This window comes from Osmerus eperlanus, chromosome 19 (assembly GCF_963692335.1).
Source record: "Osmerus eperlanus chromosome 19, fOsmEpe2.1, whole genome shotgun sequence".
Lineage (NCBI taxonomy): Eukaryota > Metazoa > Chordata > Actinopteri > Osmeriformes > Osmeridae > Osmerus > Osmerus eperlanus.
Genome location: NC_085036.1, coordinates 12,658,999 through 12,681,638, shown reverse-complemented (window position 1 = coordinate 12,681,638; position 22,640 = coordinate 12,658,999). Strand labels below are relative to the sequence as shown.

General features: G+C 44.3%; 3 protein-coding genes across 25 annotated transcripts in view; all 3 read left to right on the top strand.

Moving 5' to 3' along the window:
* Nucleotides 1–22,640, top strand: part of LOC134039911 (protocadherin gamma-C5-like) — an 88,056-nt gene that overhangs the window by 55,623 nt on the left and 9,793 nt on the right. For 4 of the 23 annotated variants that reach the window (XM_062486087.1, XM_062486085.1, XM_062486077.1 and 1 more), the window contains exon 1: nucleotides 16,324–18,916. The exons of 13 other annotated variants lie outside the window; for them this stretch is intronic. In XM_062486087.1, coding sequence (XP_062342071.1) covers nucleotides 16,448–18,916 — 2,469 coding nt within the window. In that variant the 5' untranslated portion in view covers nucleotides 16,324–16,447. Of the gene's footprint in view, nucleotides 1–5,757; nucleotides 8,347–12,530; nucleotides 15,120–16,323; nucleotides 18,917–19,707; nucleotides 22,323–22,640 lie in introns of those variants that run through there. 6 more of the 23 variants (XM_062486091.1, XM_062486079.1, XM_062486092.1 and 3 more) reach the window with 3 other exon arrangements.
* Nucleotides 2,513–5,674, top strand: LOC134039982 (protocadherin gamma-C5-like). The gene is made up of 2 exons (XM_062486205.1): nucleotides 2,513–5,174; nucleotides 5,655–5,674. The coding sequence occupies exons 1-2, from the start codon at nucleotides 2,681–2,683 to the stop codon at nucleotides 5,672–5,674; spliced, it is 2,514 nt and encodes an 837-aa protein (XP_062342189.1). The 5' UTR covers nucleotides 2,513–2,680.
* LOC134039981 (protocadherin gamma-C5-like) lies at nucleotides 9,037–11,945 on the top strand. Its single transcript, XM_062486203.1, has 2 exons — nucleotides 9,037–11,612; nucleotides 11,940–11,945. The coding sequence occupies exons 1-2, from the start codon at nucleotides 9,162–9,164 to the stop codon at nucleotides 11,943–11,945; spliced, it is 2,457 nt and encodes an 818-aa protein (XP_062342187.1). The 5' UTR covers nucleotides 9,037–9,161.

Below are 22,640 nucleotides of genomic sequence, written 5' to 3'. Positions count from 1 at the left end.
GAATGCGAGGATATGTGCAGCCATGTTCTCATCTAACACCAAAACACTCTCCCCTCCTGTCACATAGAGAAGTCAAGACTGTATCTGTGTGTGTGTGTGTGAAGGCTAGTAAGTCAGGGTATGTGAATATCTCATGTGTATGTGTTTGTTGTGTTCAAACGGATTGAGTTAAGTAGAGAGAATGTGTGCAGGGGGCTATATTAGAGTAAACCAGCCTATGTATTGTGTAGTGTACGTTCCTAGTTATATCTATGCAAACACACATGACACAGTGGAGTGATTGAACTTCCGGTGAACACTGAGGAGGACAGAGGGAGCAGGGGAGGTGTCACACACACACACACACACGCCATTGCACCAGCAGAGGAGAGGAACACAGAGATGGAGGTTTATGGGTGTGTGTGGTGCGGGGGTTGTTGCCACGACGACTGGTTGAATCACAGTAAGGACTGCACCAATCCCATGGAAGAAGGGGCGTCAGCTGAGCAGGGTTAGGCTTGTGGTTTACAGTGCAGAGACACAGGAGAGCGCCACCTGGTGGATGTGTTTCAGCCCTCCCTCACACACACACACACACACACAGACAAGCAGACCTGCAGGAGGGCAGGGCTGAGCCGGGGGGAAGGGAGAGCTGTGTGCGTGTGCATACTTGTAAGCCTGTGTGTGTGTGTGTGTGTGCTTTTACATAATGTGTGTGTTTGTGTAGGTGCATGTGTGTGTGGTGGCCCACATTTTTTCTGACATCTTATTTGCAATTGGAGGCATCTGGATGTTTGTGACCTTTTGTTCCATCATCATACAACTGCAAATACGTCAGCATGTCACAGATCTGAGAAATAACTGAACATGATATGTGCTTCATGTTAACAAAACTGTACTTACTTTCTTTTCCATGTGTCTGCCCCCTGTGTTGCTGTCACTGCAATAGGTAAGAGAATACATTTAGATATATCTTTATTTTCCCCTCTCTACCTCCTAATCTCTCTGTTTCTTGATTTCTCCCTGTCTTTCTCTCTGTGAATCTCTTTCACCAAAACACACACACACAGCTGCCTGCACACCAGCAGTAGTGCTGTTCTAAATAAATCAAAGCATTACGAAATGGTGGCCATCGAGAGGGTGGTCATGTGATATAGGTGACGCGGGTGGGGTGTGCCTGGAATAATTTCCCCGATGAAAATAATCTGTTATTTCGCTACACTCGAATATATACTAACTCATCACAATGAACTTCGTTGTGAATCTCAAATAATTACTATCTAGTGGGCGCCGAATGGCATTCATATTGCCATTACATCTGTTTTTGTTCGTAAATGACATCCATTTGAGCAGATCTGGAGATTGTTGTCTGCTCTCTTGCGTACGTAGCTCTCAGACACGCGCTGACGTCACTCGTGTGTGGCGCATGCACTAGCACAGGCTCTCCGCCTGTGTGGCGCTGTCCACCTGCGTGGTGCTGAAACGCTCCGCTCGGCGAAGTGCTGAGAGGCTGAGAGGCTCAGAGCTGGTTAGAGCGCTTGATCTTACGTCTCACTCATGGTGCGTTGTCCTTCAGGGCTTGGTCTCTTGCCACGAAATTGGGTCATGATGTGTCACTTGTTTTTCGCACAGAATCATGATGTTTTGATGAGTGGTCAACGTGAAAGAAAAATAAAATGCATACAAATATTATGCATCAGGCTATTTTGTTTTGGTTTAATGGAAGTGTGATTTTGTATTTTCGCAGTTCTCTGTAATGTGTGTTATATGCACAAGGCTACGTATATGTGAAATGAAGTTGGCAGTTGTTATTGTGTTGCCGTATTGTAATTATTTTCAGACTAGAGAGTAAAAAATCTATTGAATCTATAAACGTCACCTCTTTAACGTCACGCGCACCGTCGCTCCCCCCTCCCACCCTTTCTTTCCTTCTCCAGCTCTCGCCCCCTCCTGTGTGTGATATCAGGACTCTGTGTCTCTCCTCACGCGCTGCGCACACACAGGCTGCGCTTCCACCTCACTGCCACGCGACGGCAGAAACAGTATACAGCAGGATTAGGGCTTGATAGTCACACTGTACAATGTACTGTAGGTCTACATAATAATTGGTTGTATTCCTTTTTATTATGGTTAAGATTTTCAATACGTATATTCATCATTTTTAATTAGTATCACTGTTGTTATTAGTATGTGTGAAGAATATGTTCTATTAGCAGAAGCAGTTCATACTGGGTTTTTTTTTTTCATCTTTTTTAAGCATCACAAGTGTAGTCCAAAGGAAATGCAGGACGTACAATGTGCTGGATGCGGTCAAAGCATCTAAATAGAAGCAACCAAAGACCATTGTTTTACATTGTGTAGGTGGCCGGGGTGTCCACTAAACAATCCAACCTGAGTCGAGCCAATGCAACCCACTAGTGAAATAGTACTCTTTGTCTTTAAGGCAATGCGAGTGTGTGATTGGTTAGAAAAGAGGCTCCTCTCTGCCAATGCAGTACAGATCAGTAGTGAGGGATCTACTCCCTCCCCTCAGCAACAGCATCGCTACCCAGACCATGCTCAGAGCTGGGAGCTCAGCTGCCAACGACTGGAGACAAAAGATGATCTGTTTCCATGTCTTCGATATGTTTGATGAAAGCAAGACGGTGGATCTAGACGGGTTTCATGCTGTGTGTGGTGAGAATCTGCAGTGAAAAGGAGAATGGAAGAAACCACCATAAGGATTCGATGCCATTGGAGGTGGCACGTTCTGTGGATGTATATTTTTCTTCTTCTTGTGGATACAACGGAGGCGCAAATTCGTTACACCGTTCCAGAGGAGTTAAACCAAGGCTCTGTGGTTGGAAATTTAGCTAAGGATCTGGGTTTAAGCATCTCTGATATATATGACCGTAAACTGCGGATTGCTTCAGAGAGTGGGAAGCAGTATTTCAGCGTGGATTTGGGAAAGGGTGAATTGGTTGTCAGTGACAGGATAGACAGAGAGGGTTTGTGTGGAGAAAATGTCCAGTGCTTGTTACCGTTGGAGGTCGTCGTTGAAAATCCTTTACAGTTACACCAGGTTGAAATCGAAATACAAGACATAAACGATAATTCACCCAGTTTCCTTACAACGGAAAGAATTCTAAAAATTGCAGAGTCGACTAATCCAGGTGCAAAATTCCCGCTGGAGAGCGCAAGTGATCCTGACGTTGCTTCTAACACTTTGCGGTCTTACAGTATAAATGAAAATGCACATTTTGTATTGAACATTAAGACACAAGACGGTACAAAAATCCCCGAGCTGGTCTTAAAGACACAACTAGACCGAGAGAAGCAGGCAGTTCATCAGCTTGTGCTAACAGCTGTAGACGGAGGGAATCCAACACGTTCTGGCACCTCTGAAGTCACTGTTGTGGTTTTGGATAACAACGATAACGAGCCACTGTTTGAGAAAGCTTTTTATGAATTATCCGTTCCTGAGAATACACAAATTGGCACATTGATAGTAAACGTAAAAGCAATAGATTCCGATGAAGGATTGAACAGTGAAGTGGAGTATTACTTTAGAGATCAAACACCAGAAATAACAATGGCCTTGTTTGACGTTAACTCAGAAACCGGGGACATCACTGTCAAAGGACCGCTTGACTATGAACATTCGACCCTGCATAAATTTGACATTATGGCAAAAGATAAAGGTAATCCACCGATGGCCGGACATTGTAGTGTGAAAATTAATATTTTAGATGTTAATGATAATGCTCCCGAAATTATAATAACGTCCCTAAGTAGCCCAATACCTGAGGACTCAGCCCCTGGTATGGTCATTGCACTTATCAGCGCAAAAGACCTAGACGTTGGTAAAAACGGTAAAGTTACGTTGAGTATGATGCCAGGCCCACCATTCACACTGAAGGCCTCCGTCTCCAACCGTTACGCACTGGTGACGAATGGTCATTTGGATCGCGAATCTCACAGAGAATATGAAGTTGTTCTAAACGCAGTTGATTTAGGTTCACCGTCATTGACTGCGAAGAAAATAGTAAAGGTTGAAATTTTAGATGTGAATGACAACGCTCCCGTTTTCTCCCAGCCGTTATATACGGTGTATGTGAAAGAAAACGGAACCCCTGGATCGATATTGTGTTCAGTAACCGCCTCTGATCCAGATACAGGAGAAAATGCCAAGATATCATACTCCATACTAGACACTAAAGTGCAGGACGTTTCTGCCTCGTCTTATGTTTACATCAACTCAGACAACGGCAGCATCTACAGCATGCACTCGTTTGACTATGAGAAGCTGAAGGTGTTTCAGATTAAGGTGCAGGCAAAGGACCACGGCTCTCCTTCTCTGAGCAGCAACGTTACGGTTCATGTTTTTATCTTGGACCAGAACGACAATGCCCCTTCTGTTATTTACCCTTTCGCCGTCATGGGCTCTGTCTCCCACCAGAAGATGCCCCGGTTCTCTAAAGCAGGCCACCTCGTCACCAAAGTAACGGCAGTGGACGCTGACTCGGGCCATAACGCCTGGGTTTCCTATAGACTGGCGGAGGCCACAGACGCCTCTCTGTTCAGCGTGAATCTGTACACAGGGGAGGTGAGGACTAAACGCGCTGTTTCAGAGCAGGATGACTCCTCTCAGAGGCTGCTTATAGAGATAAAGGACAACGGGGAACCGGTCCAGTCCTCCACAGTCACTGTCAACATACTGGTAGAGGACGGGCTTCACGAGCCCATCTCAGACTTTCACTTCAAAACTTCAGAGCCCAGCAAACGGAACAGTAAAATCACTTTTTATCTGATCGTGTCTCTGGCCTCCGTGTCAGTGTTGTCTTTGTTGACTTTCCTCATCTTAGTGGTGAAGTGCGCTAGAAACAGTCGGAGCAACTCGAGTTGCTGTATCAGACGGGCTGACTCTGACGGATACAAGAATCCCAACAGAAACCTGCAGATCCAGCTCAACAGTGACGGGCCTATTAAGTATGTGGAGGTCCTGGGGGGAGACATGTTGTCTCAGAGCCAGTCCTTCAGGTCGTGTATGTCTCCGATGTCAGAGTTCAGTGATTTCACCATGGTGAAGCCCAGCAGCACCACTGACTTTAAGGACATGATAAACGTGCTTGACGCATCACTTCCTGACAGTGCGTGGACGTTCGAGAGTCAGCAGGTGAGCTCAGAAATTCGTTGTTTTCTTGTTCATGTTATGGGTTTGTTGTGCTTGATCAAAATATATTTTTTTTCTTCTATTGTGCAAGGAGGAACGTTATATATTTTTGATTAATGGAATGTAGTTTTTCTATTCATTTCACATGGTATGCTGTTTCATATGAGGTGTAAATCTTAAACATTTAAGATAGGCCTAGGCTAGTTGTTATCGGTAATGTGGAGCTGCCCAGAATCGTGGACCTGAAATGGCAACGGCGTTTAATTATGGTGACAGCTATAGCAGTAAAACTTTAGTAGGCTATAACGTTGCTATTGCTTCCATGTATTTTAGGGCTTTTGGTGTATTGTGCCTTTCAAGACCAATTAACTTCATGAGCAAACATCCATTTATTACTGTGTCAAACCTATAGTGATATACATATCTGCATTATCGTGAGAGAACAGCCTTGTTTCCACATGCTACTAAATCAGCTGCACTCTGTACGGCGCTGTCTCTTTATGGTGGAGCTGCTCCCATTCAGACTCTATTGGAGCGCTGTGAACCAATCATGTGCTGAACTGTACAAAGAGATCTAGTCCCTCCTCCTCCACCCAATCCACAACATAATGCTTATAGAGCTGGAGGAGACGGAGCTTCACTCGGATACAGAGATATAGGAGAACGTTGTTCACTTCTTTACTGAAAATAATAGCTTTAATTTGGCTGCGTCGTCCTGCAATGCATTGGAATATAAAACCTTTGCCTAATCTAAGGATACGTTGGTGGAAATGGAAACTTTAATGAAGATAAGGGTGTTACTGTGGTGCGCGTTGCCGCTGTCCTCGCTGCTATGGAATACAATAGAGGCGCAGACGCGCTACACCATTCCCGAGGAGCTAGATATGGGATCCGTTGTTGGGAACATTGCGAAAGATCTTGGTTTGCAAATCTCGGAGATTTCTGATCGTAAACTGAGAATTACCTCTGAGGGCGGTAAGCAGTATTTCACTGTGGACATGGGGAAAGGCGAGCTCATTGTTAATGAGAGGATAGACAGAGAGAGCCTGTGTGGACAAAGCGCGGGTTGTCTGTTGCCTTTAGAAGCTATCGTAGAAAACCCACTGCAGATGTATCGAGCTGAGATCGAGATACAGGACATAAATGATAATTCTCCAGTTTTCCAAAATAATCAAAATGTTTTGAATATTTTCGAATCTACACTGCCAGGTGCAAGATTTCGTTTAGACTCGGCCCAAGACCCAGATGTTGGCTCCAACTCGTTACGCTCATACACCATCAGTAAAAATGAACATTTTATTTTAGATATTAAAACAAAGAAAGATGGATCGAAAGTCCCAGAACTAGTTTTAGAAAAAGCGTTAGATAGAGAAAAACAGGCGACGCATCGCTTACGTCTCACAGCCGTAGATGGTGGAATACCAGCGAAATCAGGGACAGCAGAAATAACTATTCACGTGTTGGATATTAATGATAATGCGCCTGTTTTTGATGAAAGTACATATGAAGTTAAACTAGCTGAAAACACTCCTGCAGGTACTGTAGTTGTCATTGGCAAAGCAGTAGACCTGGATGAAGCAGCCAATGGTGAAATAGTTTATTCATTTGGACGCGACACAGAGGAATCACTACAGAATCTAATCAGTATTGACCCCCAAACCGGTGAAGTAAAAGTGAAAGGCGAGATAGACTTTGAGACAAGCCGTTCTTTTAAGTTTGACATACTTGCAACAGACAAGGGTGTACCCCCAATGCAGGGCATTTGTAGTGTAAATATAGACGTTACGGATTTGAACGACAATGCCCCCGAAATAGTTTTGAAATCCCAGCCCAGTCCAGTTAAGGAAGATGCTCCTGTTGGAACTGTTGTTGCGCTGATCAGCGCCAAAGACATAGACTCTGGGAGCAATGGTAAAGTTAGCATCAGTTTACCGTCTGGTTTACCATTTACTTTAAAACCATCCATATCTAATAACTATGCTTTGGTGACCAATGCAGTTCTAGACCGGGAAACTAATTCAGAGTATGCCGTTGAGATTAGAGCATCCGATGAAGGGACGCCGTCTCTCAGCTCAGAGAAAACAATTAGAGTTCGTATCTTAGACGTAAATGATAACTCGCCTGTTTTTAATCAGCCGTCATACACTATTTACGTGAAGGAAAATCTCACTCCGGGGTCTATACTCTGCTCTGTGTCTGCATCAGATCCAGATACAGGAGAAAATGCCAAGATATCATACTCTATACTAAGCACGAAAGTACAAGACGTCTCTACCTCGTCTTATTTTTACGTAAACTCAGACAACGGCAGCATCTACAGCATGCACTCGTTTGACTATGAGAAGCTGAAGGTGTTTCAGATTAAGGTGCAGGCAAAGGACCACGGCTCTCCGTCTCTGAGCAGCAACGTCACGGTTCATGTTTTTATCTTGGACCAGAACGACAATGCCCCTACTGTTATCTATCCCTCCGCTGTCATGGGCTCTGTCTCCCACCAGAAGATGCCCCGGTTCGCTAAAGCAGGCCACCTCGTCACCAAAGTAACGGCAGTGGACGCTGACTCGGGCCATAACGCCTGGGTTTCCTATAGACTGGCGGAGGCCACAGACGCCTCTCTGTTCAGTGTGAATCTGTACACAGGGGAGGTGAGGACTAAACGCGCTGTTTCAGAGCAGGATGACTCCTCTCAGAGGCTGCTTATAGAGATAAAGGACAACGGGGAACCGGTCCAGTCCGCCACAGTCACTGTCAACATAGTGGTAGAGGACGGGCTTCACGAGCCCATCTCAGACTTTCACCTCAAAACTTCAGAGCCCAGCAAACGGAACAGTAAAATCACTTTTTATCTGATCGTGTCTCTGGCCTCCGTGTCAGTGTTGTCTTTGTTGACTTTCCTCATCTTAGTGGTGAAGTGCGCTAAAAACAGTCGGAGCAACTCGAGTTGTTGTATCAGACGGGCTGACTCTGACGGATACAAGAATCCCAACAGAAACCTGCAGATCCAGCTCAACAGTGACGGGCCTATTAAGTATGTGGAGGTCCTGGGAGGAGACATGTTGTCTCAGAGCCAGTCCTTCAGGTCGTGTATGTCTCCGATGTCAGAGTTCAGTGATTTCACCATGGTGAAGCCCAGCAGCACCACTGACTTTAAGGACATGATAAACGTGCTTGACGCATCACTCCCTGACAGCGCGTGGACGTTCGAGAGTCAGCAGGTGAGCTTTTTAATTAACATATTTCACTTTTTGTTCCAACAGTTTGTTTGTTGGCAGAACTTTATGGCTTTCGTCAATTTCTTTAATAATACATTAAAAACATTCCAGTTCCTAACAGGCCACTGGCTACATATACTCAGATTGTCCACCTATTTATTTGGCCACTGTGTAGCCTACTTAGCGTCACACAGTTATCGTTCATTTTCGTCAATTACTTGAATTGGATATTGTGTGTGCTATAGCCTACAAAAAAATCAACACTTGAATCACTACGAATAATTGTGCTCTTTCCTTTCAAACACGCTCATCGCCGTTTCATTTCAGCACCATAGCTGTGGTCAGCGACTGTCTCCACAGGCTAAGTCTAATGCTCGCCATTATAATGTGGCTCATTACACATGATGTAGCCTGCATTGATGCAGCACAATAGGGGCATTAATATTGACTGAATGAATCACTATCATTAATAAACGCTAGACAATGGATTATAACCACAAAGCCCCATTCAAAGATCAGATAGTGTATGCATTTGCTTGTTATACAGCGTCCTGTACCTTTAAGTTTCCTCCTCATAGCTATTGGTTTGTGCATGCTTTCGGTGTCCCCCAATAGCGTGCAGAGCTGCACAAAGAGATCTTTTCCCAACCCCCGTAGCATCGTCTACGCTGATCAGTGGTGGGAGAGGTGTCTTTCCTGTGTGATCATTATGTCAGTCCATACAACGGAATATTCGTCCCTGCGGTGGAATATCTAACATGGTTTATGTCGTTTTTTTATGATCTTAGTCTCATTGATGGGACACTTTGTTCAGGGAAATGAGAAGCCGGAGGAATAAACTGCTTTCGGGATGGCTCGCGCCCTTGCTTTTCTATTTCGTCTCGTGGAATACAATAGCGGCACAGATTCGGTACAACATACCCGAGGAGCTGAAAGAGGGTTCAGTCGTTGGAAATCTAGCAAAAGATCTGGGTTTGGATCTTTCTGAGATCTATGAGCGTAATTTGCGGATAGCATCATCTCAAGCTGGGAAGCAGTACTTCACTGTGGATTTAGGTAAAGGTGAGCTCGTAATAAATGAGAGAATTGACCGAGAGACGCTTTGCGGACAAAACAGCGCTTGTCTGATGCCCGTACAAGTAGTGATTGAAAACCCCTTACAGTTGCATCGTGTGGAAATTGAACTGCAAGATATAAATGACAATGCGCCTAGTTTTCACACAAAAGAAAGCATACTGAGTATAGCAGAATCCAGCACGTCGGGGGCTCGTTTTCCTCTGGAAAGTGCAGAAGATCCCGATGTTGGGAGCAACGGTTTGCAGTCATATGAGATTAATAAGAATAACTATTTTAAACTGAACGTGAAAACTCTTCAAAACGGAAACAGGGTGCCAGAGTTAATATTAGACAAAGCTTTAGACAGAGAGAAGCAGTCTGTTCATCAAATTGTGTTGACGGCATTAGATGGAGGGAATCCGGTCAGATCAGGCACTACAATAATTCGTGTTAATGTTAAAGACATTAATGACAACGAACCCCAATTTGAACAAGCAACTTACAAAACTCAGGTTCATGAAAATGCTATCCGTGGCGTTAGTGTTCTAAATGTTAAAGCCACCGACCTAGATGATGGCCAGAATGGTGAGATTGAATATGGCTTTGGAGCACACACATCTGATGCGGTGAAAAAAGCATTTGCTGTTAACCGTGAATCTGGAGAGATTACAGTTGTAGGAACTCTTGATTATGAAACGAGTAAATCGTACACATTTGATGTGCGCGCTAAAGACAAAGGCAATCCGGAACTAGAAGGACACGCGTCTGTGCAGGTAGATATATTAGACGAAAATGATAACGCACCAGCTGTTATTCTAACGTCACTGCCTAGCCCTGTGAAAGAAAACGCACCTCTTGGGACAGTGATAGCTTTGATAAATGTACAAGATTCAGACTCAGGTAAAAATGGCCATGTAAAGGTACAAATCCCTACTGGGTACCCATTCGAGTTAAAACCTTCGTTCGATAATCACTATTCTTTAGTAACAAAATCCGTTTTAGACCGTGAAGTTAACCCCGAATATGAGATTGAAATAGTAGCTACTGACGAGGGCACACCTCCTCTTAAAATTACAAAGACTGTCAATGTTAAAGTACTAGATGTTAATGACAACTATCCAATATTCTCTCAGACTTCATATGACGTGTATATCAAAGAAAACAATGCGGCAGGTGCGTCTTTATTTTCAGTTAGTGCCTCTGATAAGGACCAGGATAAGAATGCGTTGCTCTCTTATTCCATCGTAGACTCCACATTTCAAAATATCCCAGCGTCGTCATACTTCTACATCAATTTAGACAACGGCACCATATACAGTATGAGCTCATTTGATTACGAAAAAGTTCAACGTTTCCAGATAACGGTTCAAGTGAAGGACCAGGGTTCTCCGTCTCTGAGCAGCAACGTCACGGTTCATGTTTTTATTCTGGACCAGAACGACAATGCCCCTTCTGTTATTTACCCCTCCGCTGTCATGGGCTCTGTCTCCCACCAGAAGATGCCCCGGTTCTCTAAAGCAGGCCACCTCGTCACCAAAGTAACGGCAGTGGACGCTGACTCTGGCCATAACGCCTGGGTTTCCTATAGACTGGCGGAGGCCACAGACGCCTCTCTGTTCAGCGTGAATCTGTACACAGGGGAGGTGAGGACTAAACGCGCTGTTTCAGAGCAGGATGACTCCTCTCAGAGGCTGCTTATAGAGATAAAGGACAACGGGGAACCGGTCCAGTCCGCCACAGTCACTGTCAACATACTGGTAGAGGACGGGCTTCACGAGCCCATCTCAGACTTCCACTTCAAAACTTCAGAGCCCAGCAAACGGAACAGTAAAATCACTTTTTATCTGATCGTGTCTCTGGCCTCCGTGTCAGTGTTGTCTTTGTTGACTTTCCTCATCTTAGTGGTGAAGTGCGCTAAAAACAGTCGGAGCAACTCGAGTTGCTGTATCAGACGGGCTGACTCTGACGGATACAAGAATCCCAACAGAAACCTGCAGATCCAGCTCAACAGTGACGGGCCTATTAAGTATGTGGAGGTCCTGGGGGGAGACATGTTGTCTCAGAGCCAGTCCTTCAGGTCGTGTATGTCTCCGATGTCAGAGTTCAGTGATTTCACCATGGTTAAGCCCAGCAGCACCACTGACTTTAAGGACATGATAAACGTGCTTGACGCATCACTTCCTGACAGCGCGTGGACGTTCGAGAGTCAACAGGTGAGCTCAGCACAAAATTTGTATTTGTTCTCGTCTGCTTGGTGACCAAGTCATCGTTAATTTGATATATTTTTATTTGTAATGTGGTTTGACGTTTTTGAGCCTAATGTCAGAGGTAGCATATTCATCTTTTTCTTTCAACTTATTTTCTTGTCAGCCTGGGTCCATTGCATTTGATAAAACTGGGCTCTTCTCTTACTCTTTTTACGTTGTCGGTTAGTAACACAAATAATTAGAAGGACTACCCTTCATCCTAAATGCTAAGTTATTTTTGCTCTTGAGGAAACGAGGGTATTTTGAGGGGCTGTGCTCTTCGTTCGCCCTCAGGCCTAGATTGTGGCGCTGTCCATGGTTCTGATTTCCCCTTCCTCGTATTTTGACTTATGTGTCATCATAATATTAAGCCTATAACATGTTAACCGGAAACCCATATAGATTTTTCAATTATTAAGTGTTTTACATATGACAGTTATAATCTTAATATACATGTCTGAAAGATATGACCTTGTGAAAGGTTGTGCTGAAATATAATTAGCAATTAGATTCTGTTCGATACTGTTTGTTTCTTGATGCTGATTACACTGTATAATGATAACTTCCACGGCTTTTATGGTAACTATAATTTTGAAAAGCCGTTCACTGCTTTCACATGGCCTATATTTTTGTATCTTGCATTTAATTTGAATCATTCTTAGTGTTAGACGTAGTCAGACAAATACTATTATAAAACTTTACGTCGATATAACTTTCCGTAACACCTCGAGCTTCACATTATGCCTCACATACTGTACTGTGTGTTTAAGGAGCAGCACTGCTCACAGTCCATTGGAGCACTAGAGCACCAATAGCATACCGAGATGCACAAAGAGATCTGCTCCCTCCCTAGGCTACAGCACCATAATCGTGCAATGACTAGGGCTGAGAAGGACGGAGCTGCAACTGCAGAATGGAAATTACAAACCGTTTGTGCAGCGATGATCAGTAAGATCTCTTGACCGTTATTACATGTACTGGCAATGTCTTACAAATTAAGACATCTGGCAACTGTTCTTTTTCTCAAGCATGGGAATCCTATTTGGAACGATGTTTTTACATTTGCGGACGGTGATATTGCTCTCTCTCATGTGGAATATAACCGAGGCGCAGACTCGGTACTCAATTCCCGAGGAGATGAACGTGGGATCCGTTGTTGGAAATTTAGCTAAAGATCTGGGATTGGAAATTTCGGAGATTTATGACCGTGAACTAAGAATAGACTCTGAGGGCGGTAAGCAGTATTTCACTGTGGACATGGGGAAAGGCGAGCTCATTGTTAATGAGAGGATAGACAGAGAGAGCCTGTGTGGACAAAGCGCCGGTTGTCTGTTGCCTTTAGAAGCTATCGTAGAAAACCCACTTCAGATGCATCGTGTTGAAATTGAGATAAATGACATAAATGACAATTCACCTGTTTTTCAAAGCAACCAGAATGTCTTGAGTGTTGCTGAGTCTACGGTGCCGGGTGTGAAGTTTCGTTTAGATTCCGCACAAGACCCGGACGTGGGCTCTAATTCCATACGCTCATATACACTCAGTAAAAATGGACATTTTAATTTGAATGTCAAAACTAACAAGGATGGTACAAAAGTTCCCGAGTTAGTTTTAGATAAAATGTTAGACAGAGAGCAATTAGCAACACACACTCTTTATCTAACAGCTGTAGATGGTGGAAATCCAGCGAGATCTGGAACAACAGAAATAATCGTTCGAGTTCTAGATCATAATGACAACGCACCTTCATTTGAAAAGTCACTTTATGACGCAAAACTGCAAGAAAACATCCAGATTGGAACCATTATTCTAACCGTGAAAGCTATAGATATAGACGAAGGTGTCAATGGCGAAATATTTTATACTTTTGAGCCACACACTCCGGAATTCATTCAAAATATGTTTACAATTGATTCTGAAACAGGAGAAATCGCTGTCCGTGGAAAGCTAGATTTTGAAAATGCAAGCTTTCATAAATTTGATATTCTAGCAACTGATAAAGGGCCCTTAGCAATGCATGGACTGTGTACTGTTGAAATAGACGTAATAGATGTGAACGATAATGACCCCGAAATCATTTTGAAATCGAAACCTAACCCTGTCAAGGAAGACGCACCAATCGGCACTGTTGTAGCCCTCCTAAGAACAAAAGATTTAGATTCCGGCGATAACGGTAAAGTTAGTCTAACTTTACCACCCGGCATACCATTTAAATTAAAACAATCAATGTCTAACAATTACGCTTTGCTTACTGATGTCATGCTAGACAGGGAATCAAATGCAGAGTACAGAATAGAGATAACAGCAGAGGATTCTGGGACACCCCCTCTATCATCAAGGCAGATCATTAAGGTTAGAGTTCTTGACGTTAACGATAATCCCCCGGTTTTCTCTCAGCCGTTATATACAGTGTATGTGAAAGAAAACGGAACCCCGGGATCGATATTGTGTTCAGTAACCGCCTCTGATCCAGATATAGGAGAAAATGCTAAGATATCATACTCTATACTAGACACTAAAGTGCAGGACGTTTCTGCCTCGTCTTATGTTTACATCAACTCAGACAACGGCAGCATCTACAGCATGCACTCGTTTGACTATGAGAAGCTGAAGGTGTTTCAGATTAAGGTGCAGGCAAAGGACCACGGCTTTCCGTCTCTGAGCAGCAACGTCACGGTTCATGTTTTTATCCTGGACCAGAACGACAATGCCCCTACTGTTATCTATCCCTCCGCCATCATGGGCTCTGTCTCCCACCAGAAGATGCCCCGGTTCTCTAAAGCAGGCCACCTCGTCACCAAAGTAACGGCAGTGGACGCTGACTCGGGCCATAATGCCTGGGTTTCCTATAGACTGGCGGAGGCCACAGACGCCTCTCTGTTCAGCGTGAATCTGTACACAGGGGAGGTGAGGACTAAACGCGCTGTTTCAGAACAGGATGACTCCTCTCAGAGGCTGCTTATAGAGATAAAGGACAACGGGGAACCGGTCCAGTCCACTACAGTCACTGTCAACATACTGGTAGAGGACGGGCTTCACGAGCCCATCTCAGACTTTCACCTCAAAACTTCAGAGCCCAGCAAACGGAACAGTAAAATCACTTTTTATCTGATCGTCTCTCTGGCCTCCGTGTCAGTGTTGTCTTTGTTGACTTTCCTCATCTTAGTGGTGAAATGCGCTAGAAACAGTCGGAGCAACTCGAGTTGTTGTATCAGACGGGCTGACTCTGATGGATACAAGAATCCCAACAGAAACCTGCAGATCCAGCTCAACAGTGACGGGCCTATTAAGTATGTGGAGGTCCTGGGAGGAGACATGTTGTCTCAGAGCCAGTCCTTCAGGTCGTGTATGTCTCCGATGTCAGAGTTCAGTGATTTTACCATGGTCAAGCCCAGCAGCACCACTGACTTTAAGGACATGATAAACGTGCTTGACGCATCGCTTCCTGACAGCGCGTGGACGTTCGAAAGCCAACAGGTGAGGTTTTGCAAGTTTTAAGAAAACAGTTGTCAGCCACTGATTTTCTTTATACATTCAGATTTTATATGTTATTGGGCACACGTATGCTTCTAGCAATTACCTTAATTTACCTTAATTCTTCCAAAGCATCATCCACCTTTACTGTTAATACTCTAGCTCAGCATAAAATAGCGATCATATACATTGGTTACCCGCTAATCTTCTGTCCATCAAATACTCATGTTCACCCACCCAGACTAGAACAACCCCAAAGACAAATCAAATTAATGTAATTCTTGCCTTTTTGCGACTCGAAACTCCACAGCGGTGCTGTCCAATGTTCTGAAATCCAGCGCTTTGTGCACTTCGTTCCCCTTTCTGTATTCTTCTGCTCGAGTCCAGGTGTGGAACAGTAACTGTGGGAGAGTGTGGAAAACATTTTTGCTAAATTGAAACATGCAGTATTTTTCCAACAACGAACAATGGGCACAGATATTTTATACAGGATTCGAATGCAAAGGTAAAAAATATATAGATTTATATATTTTGAAACTAAAAAAAGAAACGTTGTTCGGTTGTCAGACCACTACAAGCCAAACCTACCTCTTGTTTAATCTATGGAATTCGCTTGATTTTGTGTAAAGATGACTGGTTATGATATGTTGTGCAATTGAGTCATTCAAACGCTTCTTGGGGTTGACAATGTTACTGTTTCTCATGGAAACAGGAAAATGTATTTCAGAAAGCAAAATGACGAATTTCAAGATGCACACAAAACACACACATTTGAAAAATAATATGTTCAGTGAATGTTAGAGTAATCTGTTTACTTGTCTTGTGGTCACTTTACCACCATATAATTGAAGATTGAGCCTTATACTCTATCTATTTAAACACTGATGTTCATTTAATTGACCTGTAGTTTTCTATAAAGAAAAACACACACAAAACCAGGCCAATATGCCTCTGATATTGTATTCAAATAAGCCTCTGATATGTAACTCCTGTGAAGGTAAATATGTATTTTTTATAGAACAGTTGTTATGGGTCTATAGAGACCATTGTGAAATTGCCAAATGTATTATGTATTTAGTACACTGCTGCTTTAAGACAGCTAGGCTCCCAGTCGATTGCTATTGGAGCTCCATGCACCAATAGCCTGCTGCCTCTTACAAAGGGATCTTCTCTCTCCCTCTTCACAGCATCATATACATCACTATGCTGGTCAGAAACGCAATCTGCGCTCACAGTGGTTGTGTATCACATCACTGCTTGAATAAACGGTACCGGACTATCCCCCTGTTTATATAAAGTGCAATGTATTCTGGAATAAGGACGTCGTTTGAATGGAGCAGGCATCTTCCCTCGAAATGGATACTTTAGTTGGGAGAATGTTTGTTCCTACGCGATCGCTATGGCTGCTGCTTCTGCTGTGGAATACAGTAGAAGCACAGATCCGCTACACCATCCCAGAGGAGTTGAAGGAAGGATCCGTAGTGGGGAATATAGCTAAGGATCTTGGTTTGGGCGCACCTGAGATTTTTACTCGAAAACTGAAGATAGCCACAGATGGTAGCAAACTGTTTTTCAACGTGGATTCGGGAAAGGGTGAGCTCGTGGTTAGTGAACGAATAGACAGAGAGAGCTTGTGTGGACAAAGCGCCAAATGTGTGTTGCCACTGCAGATTATAATCGAGGACCCTCTTCAGCTCCACCGTGTCGAGGTTGAAATCCAGGATATAAATGATAACGGCCCGAGCTTTCTCTCTACTGAGCGAGTTCTTAATATCGCTGAGTCCACAGCAACGGGAGCACGGTTTCCTTTGAAAGGAGCGCAGGACCCAGACGTAGGTGGAAATTCGATCAGCTCTTACAAACTGAACCAAAATGATTTTTTTACTTTAAAGATGAAAACGAATAGAGACGGTACAAAAATACCTGAATTGGTTTTACAAAAAACGCTAGACAGAGAGACGCAGGCCGTTCATCAGCTTATACTTACAGCTGTAGACGGGGGGAACCCTGCCCGATCAGGTACGACAGAGATCACAGTTCAAGTTTTAGATAACAATGACAATGCGCCTATTTTCGAAAAATCAATGTATGACTCGTCATTACGAGAAAATGTACCTGCCGGCACTGTCGTTTTGGAAGTAAAAGCCACTGATGTTGACGAGGGCGCCAATGGAGATATCGAGTATTCTTTTGCAGAACAAACTCCAGACTTTATACAGAACATGTTCTCTGTTGATTCTAAGTCGGGTCAAATCATGGTGACAGGCGTCTTGGATTATGAAAACAGGCAAATGTATGAGTTTGACATCCGTGCAGCAGACAAAGGCGCCCCCGTCATGGACCGCCATTGTTCTGTCCAGGTAGAAATCTTAGATGTAAATGACAACACACCCGAAATAGTTCTCACCTCTTTACCTAACTCAGTGAAGGAAGACGCTCCGTTAGGAACAGTAGTTGCATTGATCGGCGCAAAAGACCTGGATTCGTTGGACAACGGGAAGGTCAGACTAGGTTTACCGGCGGAATATCCCTTCAAACTGCAACCATCGTTTTCAGATAATTACGCTATAGTGACAGACGCTAAACTCGACCGAGAGGAGTTTCCTGAATATAAAATAAACATTTTCGCGTCAGATTTGGGTTCACCTCCTCTCTCGACGCAAAAAGAAATCATTGTGAAAATTGTGGACGTTAATGACAACCCTCCCATTTTCTCTGAACCGTCATATACGGTTTATATAAAAGAGAACGGAGTGGCTGGATCAATCATATATTCAGTGTCCGCCTCTGATCTTGACTTGGGAGATAATGCTAAGATATCATACTCTATACTAGACACGAAAGTGCAGGACGTTTCTGCCTCGTCTTATGTTTACATCAACTCAGACAACGGCAGCATCTACAGCATGCACTCGTTTGACTACGAGAAGCTGAAGGTGTTTCAGATTCAGGTGCAGGCAAAGGACCACGGCTCTCCGTCTCTGAGCAGTAACGTCACGGTTCATGTTTTTATCTTGGACCAGAACGACAATGCCCCTACTGTTATCTATCCCTCCGCTGTCATGGGCTCTGTCTCCCACCAGAAGATGCCCCGGTTCTCTAAAGCAGGCCACCTCGTCACCAAAGTAACGGCAGTGGACGCTGACTCGGGCCATAACGCCTGGGTTTCCTATAGACTGGCGGAGGCCACAGACGCCTCTCTGTTCAGCGTGAATCTGTACACAGGGGAGGTGAGGACTAAACGCGCTGTTTCGGAACAGGATGACTCCTCTCAGAGGCTGCTTATAGAGATAAAGGACAACGGGGAATCGGTCCAGTCCGCTACAGTCACGGTCAACATAATGGTTGAGGACGGGTTTCACGAGCCCATCTCAGACTTTCACCTCAAAACTTCAGAGCCCAGCAAACGGAACAGTAAAATCACTTTTTATCTGATCGTCTCTCTGGCCTCCGTGTCAGTGTTGTCATTGTTGACTTTCCTCATCTTAGTGGTGAAGTGCGCTAGAAACAGTCGGAGCAACTCGGGTTGCTGTATCAGACGGGCTGACTCTGACGGATACAAGAATCCCAACAGAAACCTGCAGATCCAGCTCAACAGTGACGGGCCTATTAAGTATGTGGAGGTCCTTGGGGGAGACATGTTGTCTCAGAGCCAGTCCTTCAGGTCGTGTATGTCTCCGATGTCAGAGTTCAGTGATTTTACCATGGTTAAGCCCAACAGCACCACTGATTTCAAGGACATGATAAACGTGCTTGACGCATCACTTCCTGACAGCGCTTGGACGTTCGAGAGTCAACAGGTGAGCTCATAGTAAAAACTTGGTAAATACATGTTTTCACATTGTATTCAAATCATATTTAAATGTATTCACAATTGAAGAATAACTTGCTTTCCCTGCAACGTTGTTTTGAGACATTTCCGGTCAAACGTTGCCTAGCGCGTTTCGATTATGAAATTCAGGGAGGTGCACGTATATTTTCAGTTTTATTGACTGCGATTTGAATTTAACATATTAAATATACTTAATCCACAATAACATACTTGTTTTTGTTTCGAGGGGAAATAATGGTCACAGATAGTCGTTCGTGGAGGCATCCGTATGCCTGTGTGTGTTGAACTGTTTCAGCACCACCGGAGTGGACAGAGACATCTCCGCTCTCTGGGCTCTAAGCGGCTGTGAAGCCCGTGGTTACTATGGTGTGTGCACGTGATTTGTAGACGACATTGCTTCTCTCCAAATTACATTTAAATGTATCTGATCGAAGACTGAACGGTTGAAACAATCCATCAAGCCTCCTTCTAGGTCTATGATTATAACATATTAATTTGTATTCTCAAAACAAATGGTTTCGTTTAAAATGGTTAATAATTCAGATGTTTTGTAACACAGTAAAAAGGCATCGTTCGGACATTATGTTGTGATTTCCAGCTTCATCTTGCCCTCAAATGCGCCTGAGAAAAATGACTGTGACTTTAAGAGACAATCTGTTTTCCATTGGCTTACCCGTTGCTCTATGTGCACCAATAGCGTTCAGAACTGTACAAAGAGATCTACTCCCTCCCCCTCTTTATCGCAGCATAACAAACAATGCAGAGAGCTGGGAGACACGGTAGTGAACGAGCCTTTCGTCTCCAAAATGGATTTAGATACCTGGACAATATGGGGAGGTGATCTTCATAGATGTATGGCTTTATTATGAATATGTTTTCAGGATTTGACGGTGTTTGAGCATATTAATATGAAGCGGTTGGGACCGGAGAGGAACATGTTCCTGAGAGGCTGGAGAGGACAAGGGCTTTGGCTGCTCGGTGTGTTTTTGTCTTGGAATACAGTTGCAGCGCAAATTCGCTATGTCGTTCCAGAGGAGCTAAGCGTGGGTTCCGTGGTGGGAAATATTGCCAAAGATCTCAATCTGGAAGTGACTGAGATTTCCACGCGGGATTTGAGGATAGCATCCGTAGCGGGTAGACAGTATTTCAGTGTGGATTTGGGGAAAGGTGAGATCATTGTAAGCGACAGAATCGACAGAGAGACTCTGTGTGGACAAAGCTTGAAGTGTCTGCTTCCATTAGAAGTGATTATTGAGAATCCTCTTCAGCTTCACAGAGTAGAGGTGGAAATTCAGGATATTAACGACAATGCTCCGCATTTTCAGTCGGCTGAGCGCACGTTGAAAATAGCAGAGTCCACCGCCCCGGGTATGCGCTACTCTCTGGAGAGCGCGCAGGATCCTGACGTTGGAAGCAATTCTTTGAAATCGTATACTCTGAGCAAAAACGAACATTTCATTTTGAAAATTAAAGATGTTGCTGATGGACGGAAAGTACCAGAATTGGTGCTGGAAAAATCTCTCGACCGAGAGAATAAAGCTACACATCAGCTGCTATTGACGGCATTGGACGGTGGCTCTCCTGTAAAATCTGGGACGTCACAGATCAAAATTGTTGTCTTAGATAATAACGATAATAACCCGATATTTGAAAACTCAGAATACAAGGTTCAGTTAAATGAAAATACTCCACAGGGCACGTCCTTCCTTAAAGTCGAGGCACATGACATGGACGATGGGCCAAATGCGGAGATGGAATATTCTTTAGGTGATCATACAGCACAGTCCATACGAGATTTATTTGATCTTGATCCACAAACTGGGGAAATGTTTTTAAAAACATCTCTGGATTATGAAATCACTCCCTCATATAGAATAGAGATTATAGCTAAAGACAAAGGGCTCCCTCAGATGGAAGGACAATGTAACGTTCAAATTGATGTCGTAGACGTTAATGACAACCCACCTGAAATAAGCCTCACCTCTAAACCTAGCCCAGTCCGCGAGGACGCACCAAGGGGCACGGTAGTTGCGTTAATTAGTACACGAGATCCTGATTCCGGTGACAATGGAAAAATTACACTACAAATGCCGCCCAATTATCCTTTTACGCTCAAACCGTCTTTTTCCAACCATTACGAATTGGTCACAAACGGTGGTTTGGACCGCGAGGAATTTCCTGAGTATGTCATAGAGATTACGGCTACTGACGCAGGATCACCACCTCTGAGTAGCAAGAAAAGGATTCCTGTCCAGATTGTGGACGTAAATGATAACCCACCCAGGTTTGCTGAAGCGGCCTACAGTGTTTATGTAAAAGAAAACAACACGCCTGGATCCATTATCTGCTCCGTGTCTGCATCGGACGTCGACTTTGGAAACAATGCTAAAATATCATATTCTGTGTTAGACTCTCAAGTAAAAGACGTTCCTGTCTCGTCATATATTTACATGAACTCAGACAACGGCAGCATCTACAGCATGCACTCGTTTGACTACGAGAAGCTGAAGGTGTTTCAGATTAAGGTGCAGGCAAAGGACCAGGGTTCTCCTCCTCTGAGCAACAACGTCACGGTTCATGTTTTTATCCTGGACCAGAACGACAATGCCCCTACTGTTATCTATCCCTCCGCCGTCATGGGCTCTGTCTCCCACCAGAAGATGCCCCGGTTCTCTAAAGCAGGCCACCTCGTCACCAAAGTAACGGCAGTGGACGCTGACTCGGGCCATAACGCCTGGGTTTCCTATAGACTGGCGGAGGCCACAGACGCCTCTCTGTTCAGCGTGAATCTGTACACAGGGGAGGTGAGGACTAAACGCGCTGTTTCAGAGCAGGATGACTCCTCTCAGAGGCTGCTTATAGAAATAAAGGACAACGGGGAACCGGTCCAGTCCACTACAGTCACTGTCAACATACTGGTAGAGGACGGGCTTCACGAGCCCATCTCAGACTTCCACTTGAAAACTTCAGAGCCCAGCAAACGGAACAGTAAAATCACTTTTTATCTGATCGTCTCTCTGGCCTCTGTGTCAGTGTTGTCTTTGTTGACTTTCCTCATCTTAGTGGTGAAGTGCGCTAGAAACAGTCGGAGCAACTCGGGTTGCTGTATCAGACGGGCTGACTCTGACGGATACAAGAATCCCAACAGAAACCTGCAGATCCAGCTCAACAGTGACGGGCCTATTAAGTATGTGGAGGTCCTGGGGGGAGACATGTTGTCTCAGAGCCAGTCCTTCAGGTCGTGTATGTCTCCGATGTCAGAGTTCAGTGATTTCACCATGGTGAAGCCCAGCAGCACCACTGACTTTAAGGACATGATAAACGTGCTTGACGCATCACTTCCTGACAGCGCGTGGACGTTCGAGAGTCAACAGGTGAGAGAAAACTGTGAAACATGGACTGATTGACAAGACAGATTCACATGCTGGCATTAAAACACACTTGCCTGGATAAAAGTCGCTCATTTTTTTAAATTACGTCTTGTTGTTTAGGAACAACAGCAGGTGCTTGTCTTTACATATGGTGCAACAAATGGCTATACATTATCTGTGTGCGCTCGTGTGTGCGTGAGAGAGAAAGAAAGTGTGCATGCTCGGAAGGGGGAATAAAAGAGAGCGCACGCACGCTCTCGTCTGGCAGATGTGACCATGAAAAGACGCCGTTATTGTCTTTGATTGGAGAGTTTCGCTTCC

What these genes read in the sequence shown, in the direction of transcription:
- LOC134039982 (XM_062486205.1), top strand. Translation starts at nt 2,681, where the DNA reads ATGGAAGAAACCACCATAAGGATTCGATGCCATTGGAGGTGGCACGTT. An exon ending in TTTTCTTGTTCATGTTATGG is followed by an intron (nt 5,175 to 5,654) that starts GTTTGTTGTGCT and finishes GCTCCCATTCAG; the next exon opens with ACTCTATTGGAGCGCTGTGA.
- LOC134039981 (XM_062486203.1), top strand. Translation starts at nt 9,162, where the DNA reads ATGAGAAGCCGGAGGAATAAACTGCTTTCGGGATGGCTCGCGCCCTTG.